Source organism: Vanellus vanellus, assembly GCF_965231255.1.
Source record: "Vanellus vanellus genome assembly, chromosome: 4".
Classification (NCBI taxonomy): Eukaryota; Metazoa; Chordata; class Aves; order Charadriiformes; family Charadriidae; genus Vanellus; species Vanellus vanellus.
In genome coordinates this window covers 45,371,160-45,385,187 of record NC_138909.1, presented here as the reverse complement: position 1 = coordinate 45,385,187, position 14,028 = coordinate 45,371,160, and the positions used below count along the sequence as shown (strand labels likewise).

The 14,028-nt window shown below is 56.7% G+C and overlaps 1 protein-coding gene across 1 annotated transcript in view; it reads right to left on the bottom strand.

The window, feature by feature from the left end:
* Window positions 1-12,659, bottom strand: part of ADAM33 (ADAM metallopeptidase domain 33) — a gene marked incomplete at its 5' end in the record, with an annotated part of 30,590 nt that extends 17,931 nt beyond the window's left edge. The window contains 3 exons of the mRNA XM_082482067.1: window positions 1,679-1,755; window positions 9,480-9,562; window positions 12,533-12,659. Of these exons, the coding sequence (XP_082338193.1) occupies window positions 1,679-1,755; window positions 9,480-9,562; window positions 12,533-12,659 (287 nt within the window). The remainder of the gene's footprint in view (window positions 1-1,678; window positions 1,756-9,479; window positions 9,563-12,532) is intronic.
* Between the last annotated feature and the right edge of the window lie 1,369 nt (window positions 12,660-14,028).

Here is a 14,028-nt window from a genome sequence, read left to right as displayed (position 1 = left end):
CCAGTAGACACAACCACGAGGCACAGCCAGTCTTGGGTGCTATGGACTATACTGGGTGCCATATGGACTGCCTATGGGTGTCACATATGGTCCGAGGTGCCATGGAAGTTCTTGAGTGCCATGTCTTGGGTGTCAGGGATTGTCCTGGGTGCCACGGGTGCTCTTGGATGCCACATACTATCCGGGGTGCTGTGGATGATCTTGAATGCCATGGACTATCATGAGTACCATGAACTGTCTTGGGTGCCATGGATGGTCCTGTGTGCTATGGATGCTCTTTGATGCCACAGATGGTCCTGGGTGCTACAGACAGTCCTGAGTGTCATGGACAGTCCTAGGTGCCATGAATGCTTTCGGGTGCCATGGATGATCCTGGGTACCATGGATGGTCCTGGGTGCCATGGATGGTCCTGGGTGCTCTTCTCCCTTTTGCTGCCACCAACCCCCTCATCTATTTCACTGTGCCCTCATCCAGAGTTCAGCATCCTGCAATGCCCCACACTCCTCTGGTCCTGCTGGAGGCACCACAACCACCACGGATGCTCTTCACCCCTCCTGGTCACACTCATCGCTTCAGCATGGCAAAGTGGTACCAAGACAGAACAAGGGTCATGAGAAGACATACAAACATCTCCAGGCCTGATGCACCAGCTAGAAACAAGGCTAAGCTTTGCACTTGAGTTTTCAACCCCCACTGCCAACCTCTCCATTGCCCACAATCCTAAAACACAACATGCATGGCAACTCCCCAGTTCTCCTTCCTGCACACCAAAAGCCCCTCTGCAGGTCACTGGGACCTGCTGCCCAGCAGGGCTGTTCAGGGGACACCATGGTGGCTGCTTTTGTACCCAAACAGCAGCAAAAAGGGGGCTCTACCAGGCACGGGCCTCCCACAGCAGCTGGTGAGAAGCAGAATTGGAAGCAGAAGCCCACCCTGCAGAGATCAGCTTTCTGCCCTGCTCCACCACGGGGCTACCTGGCACCAGGAAGGACCTGAATCCAAAAAGGAACAAATGCCACAAGGTCTCAGGGAGAGGGGCAAGGAGAACAGGGCAGGAGATGAATACAATTGCTCTCCTTACGCCAGCCCCAACATGAGGGGATGCCAGGCTGGGTGAGAGTCACAAGGGACAGATGCTGCTGGCACCTGCATCCAAGCTGAACCAAAGAAGGGGCCCAGAAAGGGTCAAGCGAGACTACATGGCAAGGTCACCCAGGAACGGTGCCAGGCTGCCAACCCCAGTCCAGCAGAAAAGCAGCAGAGGTTTCCAAATCACTGCCAGCAGTCAGCATTGCCCACCACGAGATACCTCCAAAGACCTCAGAGGATTAGCCCAACCAGCGGGATGGCAGCCCAAGAGGCCCCCGGCCAGCTGACCCTCTGCCTGGCACATCTCCATCCCCTAGACACCCCACACCGCCTTCACCCACGCTGGGTCCTGCACCGTGGCATCGAGCCAAGGCTGCTTCTTGCACAACACAGGTGTGAGCAGTGAAAAAAAGGAGCATTTCAGCCCAAACTACCGCATCGGCCACAGCCGGCAGGAAGCCACACCGGGCCATCCCTTCCTCTGTGGGCAAGAAAGCCAGGACAGGACAGCCAGGATACTACTGGTCTAGGTGGGACCAAGCCAGGGACACCCAGCTCGCCTTCCCCAGACCCAACCCCGACACTTACTGGTTCCTCTCCAGCACCAGGACGAGCTCTCTGCCCTCAGCCATCACAGACAGCTTCGCCCGGGCAGGCGCCAGCACCTACGGAGGAAGCAAAGGAGGGACAGAGTTAGAACAGACAGAGCCCAGGATGCTGCCAGCCGGGTGCCTGCCTACCCTGCTGCCTGCCTGTGTTATTGTAGGACCTACCGCTCCATTAGCGACACAAAGGACAGCAGGTGCAATGGATTTTGAGCACCATACCTGTTTGTAAAAGCAGGAGCTGCTTTTCCAACTGCAAAAATTCAGCAGGAGCAGTGAGAGCACGCATGCCCCAGGGCAAGGGTGGGGGTGAGTGGGGACATGGAGGCCAGGAGGTCCCTGAAGATCCCCAGTCATTCTGCAGGGGACATCCCACACCGACCCATAGCACCTCACCTCACAAAAGCTCAGTCCCTCGATTCAAGCTGGCAATGGACCATGAGGCACCCTGTGCTGTTCCCACCGGACATTATCTCCTCTGCCCATCCCTGTCTCCAGCACCTTCCTCTGCTCCTCAGCTCAGGGCATATCCCAGCCTCTCCTCCGTGGATCTGTTCCACCTACTCCATCCTCTGCTGCAAGCCCGTGGAAGGCATGAAATAAACCCTCCTGCTTGATTTCCCATGAACAGCAGCAGATAAAAGAAGATTCGCGCTGGGATTCACCCCACAAGAGAGGGAGTGAGAAAGCAAATCCCAACTCTGCTGGCAGCTCCCCCAGAAAAAGACGTCAAAAGAGAACAGATATGTGATACAGGATCAGGAGCACTGCCCCGAGCATCCCGAACGGAGTCTGTGTGCTCTATCCCACCGCGGCTTCATCCCACTGGAGATCCTGAGCCGGATCTTGCAGAGGCTGCTCCCTGGGTGGGTCGGCACCTGCGTGCACCCCTGCAGGGTACGGAAATAAATAGCAACCGCCCGGGCACCGGATAACCGCACCGTTAAAAATACGGCAGGGCAGCAAGAGGAAACGATTGACTCAGCTTCCCCAGGATGCCGGCAGTTTTACTCACTCCCTCGCTTTGGAGGGCATTAAATGGGAACCCTATGCAGGGATCCGCACCAGCACAGCTCGTTTGCACGTGACGGGATGGGCTGGAGCCCAGAAGTGCCACCCTCCTCCGATGTCCCCATATCCCTTCCCCGGCTCCAGCGCTGGGGACACTAAAAGCATCTCCCTGTCTCTGTTTATGGCCCGGACAGTGTGGCTGGCTCTGTCTCCCTCGCTCGGTTCCCTCCCCATCCACGACGGATGCAGGGAGCCCGGCAGGCTGCCAGCCCTCAGCCCTATGCTCAGGATCAGCCGCAGGGCTCCAGCACCCTGGCCACAATCTGGCGAGGTTTTCCCAGCTCTGGAGGGAAAGGGGAAAGGAAGGAGCCGTCCCCGCAAGGCTCTGGCTTCAGCTGCTCTCAGCATCACGGGGTTTTGCAGCCGGTCACTAGGAATGCAGCGGGACAGGGGTAAAGTTGGGTGATTCCCAGCTTGGGCTAAATCCTGCTGTCCCCTCTCATCCCTATAGAGGTGGCCGTCAGCAAAGCTTTGCTCTTCATGCACCCTGATCCCCACCCTGCATCCTGGGCGCTGTGGATGCTGGGGGACCTCCAGCCTGGCAGCCCCAGGGCCACCCTCCCGGGGACCATCATGCTTTTAAGGGGCAGCATCATGGGACAAAGTATTTTGGGGTGCAGGGCAGCCGGGTACCACCACTGCTGCACCCCAGGACACAGGGTTTGCAATCCCAGGATGGGTGTTCCTGCAGGTCCACCCCAAATTGAGCTCCAGGGATGGAAGGACCCCATTAAGCTGCTCAAATTGGCCACAGGGATGCTCGTGGCCCCAAGGAAACCCATGGGTTTGAGCCCTTATGGTCCCATTTCCCAAGAACAGGGAGATGCTGGTTACCACAGCATGGGTAGGATGATGAAGGGGGACTGGCTGAGCCCCTCTTTGCCTCCAACACCATCTTCCCAGCTCCAAAAAAGGAGACGAGACACAGCACTTAAAAAAAAAAAAAAAAAAAAACACAACAACAAAGCAGCAAAGCAAGCTGATTCCAAGCTGCTTCGCAGTGAGCACCTTCGGCACAGCCACGGCATGGCCACGGTCCCCGGTCCCCATTCCCGGCGAGGGGCCCTGTGTGATGCAGGGAGGAGGAAGCCGGGGCAGAGGGCTCCCCTCCTTCAGTGATGGTGGGAACGGGCCGTATTTTTAGAACATGATCTTATACAAACATCACTCTCTGGCCAAACATGGTCTGTACATTTTTCTTGCCATTTCCCTTCTTCTCCCCCCGCTCTCCCTTTTTTTCAAGCCTGTTTCTCCCCGTGTCTGATCTCCCTAACACCCTCTCCCCGCAGCCCATCTCCTCCTCCTCCTTCTCCTCCCCCCCCCCCCCCCCCCCCCCCCCCCCCCCCCCCCCCGCCGGCTCCTTCCCGGTTTTGAATTCCCCAGCAATTACTCCCTGCCTCGACTTAAGGGCCTTTACTGGCAAAATGCTCTTTCCCAGCTGCCGTCTTAAAGGGACATATGTGTGTGCAGGGTTATCCCGGCGTTCACAGCTCCCTGTACACGCACTGTCCCGTCTCCCAGGCTGCCAAAGGCTGGAAAACAAACTGCTGCTAATGGGGTCCGTGTCCGACCCCTGCGAGGAGGCACATCGCAATCTCTCCCCTTCCCCATGCCTCAGTTTCCCCGGAGAGCACACGGAGAGGCAGTGGGCAGCAGGGGATTGATCCTGGTTTCAGCCAGGATGGGGCTGAAACCAGCTTGGTGCCTGGAGAAATAAATAGCAAGGAATAAGACGAGGGAGAAGGAGAGTGTAAGCGCCACTCGTGACAGGCAGGAGTCAAAAAAACCCCAACTCTAAGGGCAGGAAGGGTTATTGCATTAATTAAACACAGATAATTTTGCCTTGAGTCTATCAGGCAGGTCCCCAAAAGCTGCTAGTCAAGATGTTGTGCACCAGGAATGAGCGGGGATGAGCATCTGCCTGGACTCCAGCATCACCCCAAGCTCCAGCATCTTCCTGGGCTCCAGCATTTTCCTCCCTCATCCAAACACTGCCACCTCCTTTCTCCAATGGCCATGAAAAGTATGCACTGGTCCCCGGCACGAGCTGCAGGAACCACCTTCCCTCAGCCCTGGCTGGATGTAGAAGTGGTGGCCCCCTTCCAGGACACCCCAGCAAAGCCAGTCCCACCAGGGGCTGGGCTGGGAGAGGCAAAGAGCAGCTGGGATGAATCTGTCCTGGCCAGGACCCAGCCTGCAAGCAACCCAGAAGACCCACTGGGCCCAGTTCGAGTCTATTTTTCTTTTTCAATCCGCTGATCAGAAAAACCGCAAGGATGTTTGCAGAGGAGCTGAGGCCAAAGGGTTTGCGTTGCTCTTCCAGGCGAAAGATGATCTTTGTCTCCCCACGGCTCCTGGCCATCCTCCTCGCCCAGGTTCCCTCCTCCACCCTTCCTGGAAATCTCCTGCTGCCCTGCAGGAAAGTGGCTCGCCTGGGATCAGGCTCAGAGACCGCTGAGGTCCTTGGGAAATCACTAGTTAAGCCAAAATCCAAAAGCCACATTCAAATCACAGCCCGGCCATCTGCGCGGGCAGGTCCCACAAGCCCTGATTTCCTAAGTAAACGCATGCAAGGCTGGATGTAACAAGGAAGACGGGGCTCAGAGTTACCAGGAGATGCTCTCTGGAGGATTTGGTGATGGGTTTTGCAGCTGGAGCATCATGGCTGAGCCAGGTCCTCCTCGGGCAGCTAGATCCCAGCAGCACAGCTAGGATTTGAAGAACACAGCTTGGAGACTGCATCGCCTTGTCTTAAATGCACACCGGTATCGGGATCCGAGACCTCAAGGACAAGGCCCTCGCTCCAGCTGCTCACTGGAAAAGCATCCTGGGGACAGCCAGCTCCAGGGGAGTCAGGGGAACCAGGGTAATCCAGGCCCTGGAGACAGAGGCAGGATTTTGGTTGTTTTGAAGCAAACTTGGCTCAGGGACCATGTCAGGGTTTGCTCAGTCCTGCCACACGCTGCCAAGGGAAAAGGGCTTCCCTACAGGAAACAGATTGCAGGAGTGTGTGTCCTCGGCACCTGGTGGTCCTTCTCCTCCCTTCCTTCTCCCGGAGCAGGGCTGTGACCCCACATGGATGCGATGCTCTCAGGGGAGGGGCCCCCACTGCAGGGCCAGGGCAGGGAAAGGGTATCGCCACCCAGCCACGGCCAGAGGGAATGCTCCAAAGTGTTCGTCAGTAAGGATGAAGGGGACAGCCACGTCCCACCCCCAGGACAGGGAGACACTGGCTGCTCCAGGGACACAGCAGATGATCCCACAGTGTGAAGGGTAGTGGTGGGTGGATCATCAGTGCCATGATGCATTACCGTACAGGGCCAGGGAGCCAGGAGAGACCTGGAGGAAGGCTGAGGGACTCTTCTGCCTGGGTACTCATCAGCCCTCGTGATTTATAGAAACACAGAATCACAGAATGGTTTGCATTGGAAAGGATCTTCAAGGATCATTTAGTCCAACCCACCCACCAAGGACAGGGACAGCTTCTGCTTTGATCAGGTTTGCTCAAAGCCCCCTCCAGCCTGGCCTTGAGCACTTCCAGGGAGGGGACACCCACAACTTCTCTGGGCAACCTGGTCCAGTGTGTCACCACCCTCCTATCAAAACATTTCTTCCTTGTGTCCAATCTAAACCCACCCTCTTTCAGTGGAAAATCACTGCAGTGAGAAACCATGCTTGGGGAAAAGCAATTACAAAGGGAAAGCAATAAGGCAGGGAACGCCACAGGCAGCATGACAGGCTGGGTGGGTCCCCAGGGAAGGGACAGGGGACTCCCGTACTTCGGGGCTGGATACTGGTGGAACACCTGGGCCAGGATGCTGGGCACAACCTCCTTTTCCAGCTCCGAAGGGCTGGAAAAGCCTGCAGTCAGCTCTGGCAGCCTTCGCTCTGTGACCAGAGCCTGGAGGAAGGAGTGGGAGGAGGAGGATGCCGGCAGCAGCGGGGCAGGATCCCACCCTGAGCCGGCAGTGACAAGGGAGCTGTTTGCAATCAGGGTCCCCACGACCTCCTCCCCAGCCTCTCCGAAATCGCTTCCATGTGTGCAGGGAGCCGTTGAGCCCGCCGGGAGTTCAATCCCGAACAATAGGAGAGAGGAGGGTGTAGAGGGGGGAGGCAAGGTCCAGCCCGCCCAGCGCCGTGCCAGCCCGCACACGATGGGACCACAGGGCCACCACCACCATCCTCCTCCTCTTCTCACTGGCTCAATCTCACTCCTCCGGGAAGAGGGAAAGGAGACATCGTGCTGTCCCCCGGGACCATGGCATGGGCCACCCCACAGCATCCCACCCGCTGCGCCAAGGAGGAGCACCCGGGGAAGGGACGGAAGAGCCTCAGGGCAGTCACCACGCTTGAACCCATCATTTCATGCGCTCGAGTGTTGTCTCCTTGCAGATTCCCGCCCCGAAAGCCAGTCATTCCTGGACAAACAGAGCGGGCTGGCAGCAACCACACAGCCCTATTTATTTCCAGGATCTTTGCTGGAGGGCAGGAGGAGACGGGGCGGGGATGGGGCGGGCTAAATTGATCCTAAAAATACACATGTCAGGCAGTACCAGAGCAAAAAGGGCCAGTTTGGGGCTCTCTCTGCAAGCAGGGAGCCTGCTCACTCCTACTCCATCCTTTGTCTGGTTGCCACCGTCCTTCTCCTGCAAAACCTCCCCACTCCTGGCTGCGACCACCCTCCCTCTCCCTGCCTTTCCCCTACTCCAAGGAACAGCAGCCTCCTTGTTTCGGGCTGGCTGGAGCCAGCGGACGCAGAGCAGATGCCAGGAAACACACTGGGACCTACCCAGCCACCCCGTCCCCAGCCAGTGGCCACCCCAGCCCCACCAGCCCCAGGGTCCCCTGGTGACTCCCAAAACACAACGTGTGCCTCCGATTTGCACCCACCCAGCACAATTTCGGGCAGCGGGGGGTTAGGAGAGTATAAATAAACCTCCCACTGCCATACATTCCCTATCTCGAGTGCCCTCCAACCTAAATATAGATCGATACAGGGCTGCTAGGAAGGGAGGGGACATTTCTGCAGGCTGACCACTGCATCCCCAGTACGACCAGCTATTTCAGCTACCAGAGAAGCATAATTCCCAGCAGCCAGTGCCGATCAGAGCGATGCTCCTGATTGCCCTGGGAAAAGGCATCGTCCAGCCCCTCGGAGGAGACAGGGCAGCACAAAGCCCTTCTCCCTCTCCACTTTCGCTTCAGGGAAGCTGGGCTGATTCCCCCCCTCAGTATCTCTTGCCTGGACCAAGGAAGTCTCACTTGGAGGCATCTCATGTTGCTTCAAAGCCATCCTCAGCCCCTGCTCCAGGGAGATGCCACCAGAGAAGGTCACTTCTCAGCATGGAGTCTCCTCATCAGCAAATCTGCTCAGCCCCAAAACACAATGATTTCCTGCAACCATCCACATCAGTGTTTATTGTGCTGGGAAGCGATTTGATCTGCCCCAAAGAAGACCGCAGCCCCTGAGACCCTCCCAGCTGCTGTGTATGAGGACCAGCTGCTGCGACCGATGGGCAGCTGCAGAGCTGGTTGACCCCACAGCCCGGCAAGGCGCCAAACCCAGGCAAGGGTCACCACAAGCATCTCATAAAGTGGATTTGGAGACGGTGGGGGTGGCAGGGAGGGCGCGACGGTCAGCAGACCAGCCCTGGGAAGAGATGTCCTCTCCTCCCCCCAGCCCATGCCTGGCTTCTTTACAGTGATCCCAAGGATATCATCCTTAAATCCTACAGCACTTGCCCTTTAGCTAATACTGCTAGTTTGTCTATCCTGGCCAAGCCACTAGTCTGACGAATTACCTCCATCTCCTCTCTCCAAACAGCCCAGCTCCTTGCCACTCACCCTATAGCTCTTGGTCATCCTTCCTACTGCCCAATAGTTAAGACCACATTTAATTAACTCACTGTTGCATCCTCTGCTTTCCCTGTTCATCACCTGAACAGGGTGATCACAGAATCACAGAATGGTCAGGGTTGGAAGGGACCTCTGGAGATCATCTAGTCCAACCCCCCCGCCAGAGCAGGGTCACCTACAGCAGGTTGCACAAGACAGCGTCCAGGTGGGTTTTGAATGTCTCCAGAGTGGCAGACTCCACCACCTCTCTGGGCAGCCTGTTCCAGTGTTCTGCCACCCTCAAAGTAAAGAAGTTCCTCCTCATGTTTAGGTGGAACTTCCTATACTCAAGTTTGTGCCCGTTACCTCTTGTCTTATCACTGGGCACCACTGAAAAAAAGACTGTTCCCATCCCCCTGGCACCCTCCCTTTAAGTATTTATAAGCATTAATAAGATCCCCCCTCAATCTTCTTTTCTCTAGACTAAAAAGACCCAAGTGCCTCAGCCTTTCCTCATAGGAGAGATGTTCTAATCCTCTAATCATCTTTGTAGCCCTTTGCTGGACCCTCTCCAGCAGTTCCCTGTCCTTCTTGAACTGGGGAGCCCAGAACTGGACACAGCACTCCAGATGCGGCTTCACCAGGGCAGAGTAGAGGGGGAGGATAATCTCCCTCGACCTGCTGGCCACACTCTTCTTGATGCACCCCAGGATGCCATTCACCTTTTTGGCCACCAGGGCACTACGGGTCCTACAAACTCGACATCCTGCTCATGGGACCTCCAAACTCAATGTCTCCATCTGAGTCCCACCATGAAGACCTCTGGGTGCAGGACCCAGCTGCGCAGTGCAGGGGAGAGGAACTGTTTCTGCCCTTACCTTTTCATCCAGGCTGACAGCTCGTCTGGTACGGCCCCTGAGGAGCCAGTGTGGAGTGACCCGCTCTCCATGGGATGGTGACCCTGGGAAAGAGAAGACCTGGTGAGCAGAGGACCAGACCTTGCAAGCCCCTGAGAGTGGGAGTTCCTCCACAGCCACGTCAAGAGAGAAATGGGGGGAAGGCACAGAGCTGGGGTCTCTGGCCAACATCCAGGGGCACCTCTTAGGTGTTTCTTGGGGAGGGACATCAGCATGAAGCCAAAGCGTTGCCCCTTCCCCAGACCAACACCCTCATCGCTGGCCCAGCCTTGGTCTTGGAATCCTCCCAAGAGCACTGCTGCCCACCCAGGTCCCAAAACCGGTGCCCTAAATCCCCTGAAACCCCTCCTTGAAGAGGCAGCCAGCACATGGGTATCGGCCCCGCTCGCACCCTGGCCATCACCAACCAGCTCAGGTAAACCCCATCGAGCACCCCCAGATCACCCCAGCCCCGGGGGAGGGTAGGGCTGCGCAGGCAACAACGCGTCCACCCGCCTGCCCCATCTCTCCTGAATCACACAAACAGTTGTTTGGTTCCCCCCCCCCGCTTTTTTTTTTGGCTTTATGCTTTTACACCATTGATCATCATCATTTACAGGATAGGGAAGCATGGTTTGATCACGCAGAAACGAAGCCATCGCCTTTCCAGCCAGAGCTGGGCTCGAGCAGGGAGCAGAGGAGCTAAAATAGCTGCAGCACATTACGGGTTTCTCTGAGCCATCCCAACTCCCCGGGGCAGAGCAGTACAAGCAATTCCTTGGCTCGATTAGAGACAGGCAGACTTTCTAAGAGTTGGGTTTTTTTTCCTAAACAATGTGGCTGTATTTGATTGCAGCAGAGCGAGCAGCTACTGATGACTTAAGCCCGGACAGCAACAGAAAAAAAAAATAAAATCTGAAGATGCTACAGAGAGGGGATAAGGTCTATCGAAACTGTCAAGGGCTGGACCACCTTGCCAAGCCAAATGTTGTCAGCGAAAGCTTGGACCTAGTAACCTTCCCCAGCAAAGGGCAAAGTTATTTACGAAGGGAGTGGAATAACAGGGCTTACGGCTTTATAATTTTATATGCTTGTTTTGGTTCCCCTTGCAACTATCTGGGGGGATTTGGCTTGAGGAAAGATGAAGTTATTGAAAAGAAAAAGGAAAAAAAAAAAAAAAAAAAAAGATGGAGTTATTCATTGGGAACTGCAGACTGAGTGTTTAACATGATCAAGCTACCCAGCCCGGCCACGTCTGTCCCGCGAGGCCCCAGGACGCGCCCGGCGCTATCGCACAGTGGCATTTAATCAACTTTCATTATATATAGCATTTAATCAGATTCCAGGAATAACTGTAGATAAGGCGGTGGCACCATCCCAGTTTCCTTCTCCTCACCTCCTCCGAAAGCATTGCCAAGGCCCTCCAAACCACCCAGCCATATATAACCCTCACTTTCTGGTGGGGAAACCGAGACACGGCTGCGATGCCACTTGCGTTCAGCCATGAAGGGTGGGCAGCCCTGGCAGGGTTTGCTGCCCTCACGTTACAGATAAAAGGGGGAAAAATATCCTATTTTTTTCCTTCACTGGCTGCTGCAGAGGGAGAAGGACAGGGAGACGCTGCCTATCCCGGCTTGCTGCAAAGCCCGTCTTTCTCCCACGCTGTCTGGGGAGAGGATGGGACACGAGGGGCAGCCGTTCTGCAGGGGTTACTGGGCTGGGCTTCGGGCCACATCGTAAAAACCTCTTGGTTATTATATTAAGCTTCTCACTGTTTTGACTATAGCTTTGGCTGGGAATCGGAGAGACTCGGAGCATAAGATAGGCCCTTAAAAATTTAAGTCAAATAAATCCAAATGTAGGGCAGAGGAGGTTTCTCACACACACACGCACCCCTTCTCTTTTTCCCTGGAAAACACACTCATTCCCACTCCCTTCTGGGAATGCTGTGTCAGGAACAGCGTTGCTTTGGCATTTGGGATGTTTGCACCCCTGCAGCTGGGCAGCCCTGCGTTTGGGAGATGCCCAAGCCCGAAGACGAGCCCTGCAGCGCCCAGGCTCCAGCAGAAGCGGGCAGCTTTCCCGTCTGCTCCTCCTGTCCTCTTTAATCCAAACAGAGGTTTCTGGCTCCCACCACCCTCCCCATTCCTCTCCCAGCTGCACAGCTCACACGGGTCTCTCTTGGAGTTGCTGGAAAACTTAATTTCAGCAGCAGCAGAAAACCCAGCAAAGCTCAAAAGTAAAAAAAAAAAAAAAAAAAAAAATAATAATAAAACTTGTGCTTTGCGAGGAGAAGCATCAGCCTCAGCTACTTGGAGGGGTTGGGGAAGGAATTAGGGATGGAGAAAAGAGACTAGAGGAGGTTGAACCCAACCTGGTAACCCCCCCTCCCATTTGAAAAGCGATAGCAACCTCTGGGGAAAATCGTGTATTTTCTCAGTAGCAGGAAAAGCCAAGTTTCACCCCAAAACACACATCAGCAGCACAAGCCACTACCAGCTCCCTTTCAAGGTGCCACCACCCGGAACTGGGACAGTTGTGGGGACCCAAGAGAGGCTCAGGATGGTGAGACAAGGGGGGAGGGGGGGTGTCTCTGCCCTTCCGGGGGTGCTGGAGGAGCTGGGGGCTGAGAAGCCGAATCCATCCTCTCTCTCGGGGGAGGGGGGGTGGGCTGGCTGGTCCCAGCCCTCCCATCCCAACCAGACCATATAGAGTCATAGCGCAGAGTCTGGCCGCCCAGGCCCGGGCAGCGCTGGGATGGGGCTTAGGGGACCCTCCGAGAGGGGGGAATTTGGGGGCGGGGGGGGAGACACCCCCAGCAGGGCGATGGGGCCAAAAGGAGGGAGCGCTGCCCACAGCCTCCCCCGCTCCGAGCCCAGGGACGCGATCCCCCCCCCCCCCCTCCCTTCCTCCCCCCAACCACATCCATTCTGCCCCTGCAAATCGCGGGGAACCCCTACCCGCACCCACCCACCCCCCTCCCCGCGGGCTGAACCCGGGGTGCGCCTCCCCCTCGCCCCCCCCTCTCCCCTCACCTCGCGGTGCAGAAGCATCCCCCCGCCCGGGGAGCAGCAGCAGCAACCCCAGGATGAAGATGCGGCTCCCCCAAAAAGCGGCCAAGCCCCCGCGGCCGCAGTGCTTGCGGGGGGCCCGCCCGGCCATGCCGGCGCTCCCCGGGGCTGTCACCGCCTCTGCTCGCCGCCGCCGGCGCTGCCTTCCCTTCTTATGCTCTCGGGTCCCCTCCCCTCCGCCCGGCTTCCCCCCGCCAGCCCCATTCACTCGCCCCGGGGCCGGCCCCGCTCGCCGCCGGCCGGAGCCCCCTTTCCCAGGCGCCCGGCTGGATCCTGGGCTGGGCGGAGGGAGGGGGCGGCGGGGGGGAAGGGGGGAGCCGGCATTGTTCGCTTTTATTTATTGCTGTGTTTCTTGGCCCGGCCGGGCCGCTTAATGAAAACCAGACCAGGAGGAGAAGGCGGCTCCCAGGCTCCCCCCGCCGGGGCATCCCGCCGCAGCCGGGCCGGCAGCCGCCGAACCCCCCCGTCCCCTCCCCGCCGCCGCTTCGCCCCCTTCCTCTGGGAGGAGAAGCGAGGGGGTACCGAGAGGCTGCCTGCACAAGGAGGGGGATGGGGGAAGGCAATTAAATAACTCCATCCATCCCACCAGCAACCCTCAGTACACTCCACGGTTGTTATCATTATAAATATTAATTGTGTTTTTTTCCTAACAGGCAATGGGTGCCAGCGTCCAGCCCCATCAAACCGGCGGGTGGCACAGCTCTCCACCGCGCATGGCTTCCTGCACACACACGTACACACACAGAGCACCTTCCCTGCTCTGCTTCAGCCCCTTTGGGTCCCTTCCTGGGGTCACCTAACTCCCCTCCGAAGTTCAGGGCAAGGATTCATCAATAGTTATTGAAGCCCTAATAATAATATTGGTTAACACTAGTAATTAAAGCTTTGCAAATGATTTTACTCTAAAAATGGGGACAGCTGCAAGACACCCTTACCCAAAGTGCTCTAGGGTCCTCTGGGTGCGCCTGCCCAAGGTGACATTTCAGCAGAAGAAAGGGACAGGGGACTTTTCTGGGGTTTCCCAACACAAAGGGCAAATCTAAATAGCACAGAGCCGCCAGCAGCAGTCCTCCTGGCACTCAAACGTGTGTTGAGGTCCTGTTAACAGGGCCCTCAGATGCAGCCAGCAGCTGCAAACATCTGGACAGTGTTAGCGAGTCTTCCCCAGCTTGGCAACACCTTCAAGCACCCATTAGCCTTAGATACAGCGTTTTTCAGGTGGGTTAATACCAATTAGCAACACCTCATTCTCACCACAAACTCTTCCAAGCCTCTTCTGCCCTTTCTGGGTCAAGCTCTGTAGAGCACTAGGAGGGACTCCCTGAAGCTTGAAGATGGTCTCCTGCTTAAGCTCACCATGGAGGGGCTGTGCAAGTCCCACCACTTCCATAAGAGGACAACCTGCAAAACACAAAGTCACTCCAAAGAATAAACCTGTGGAAGTGTAGTGAGGAACAGAG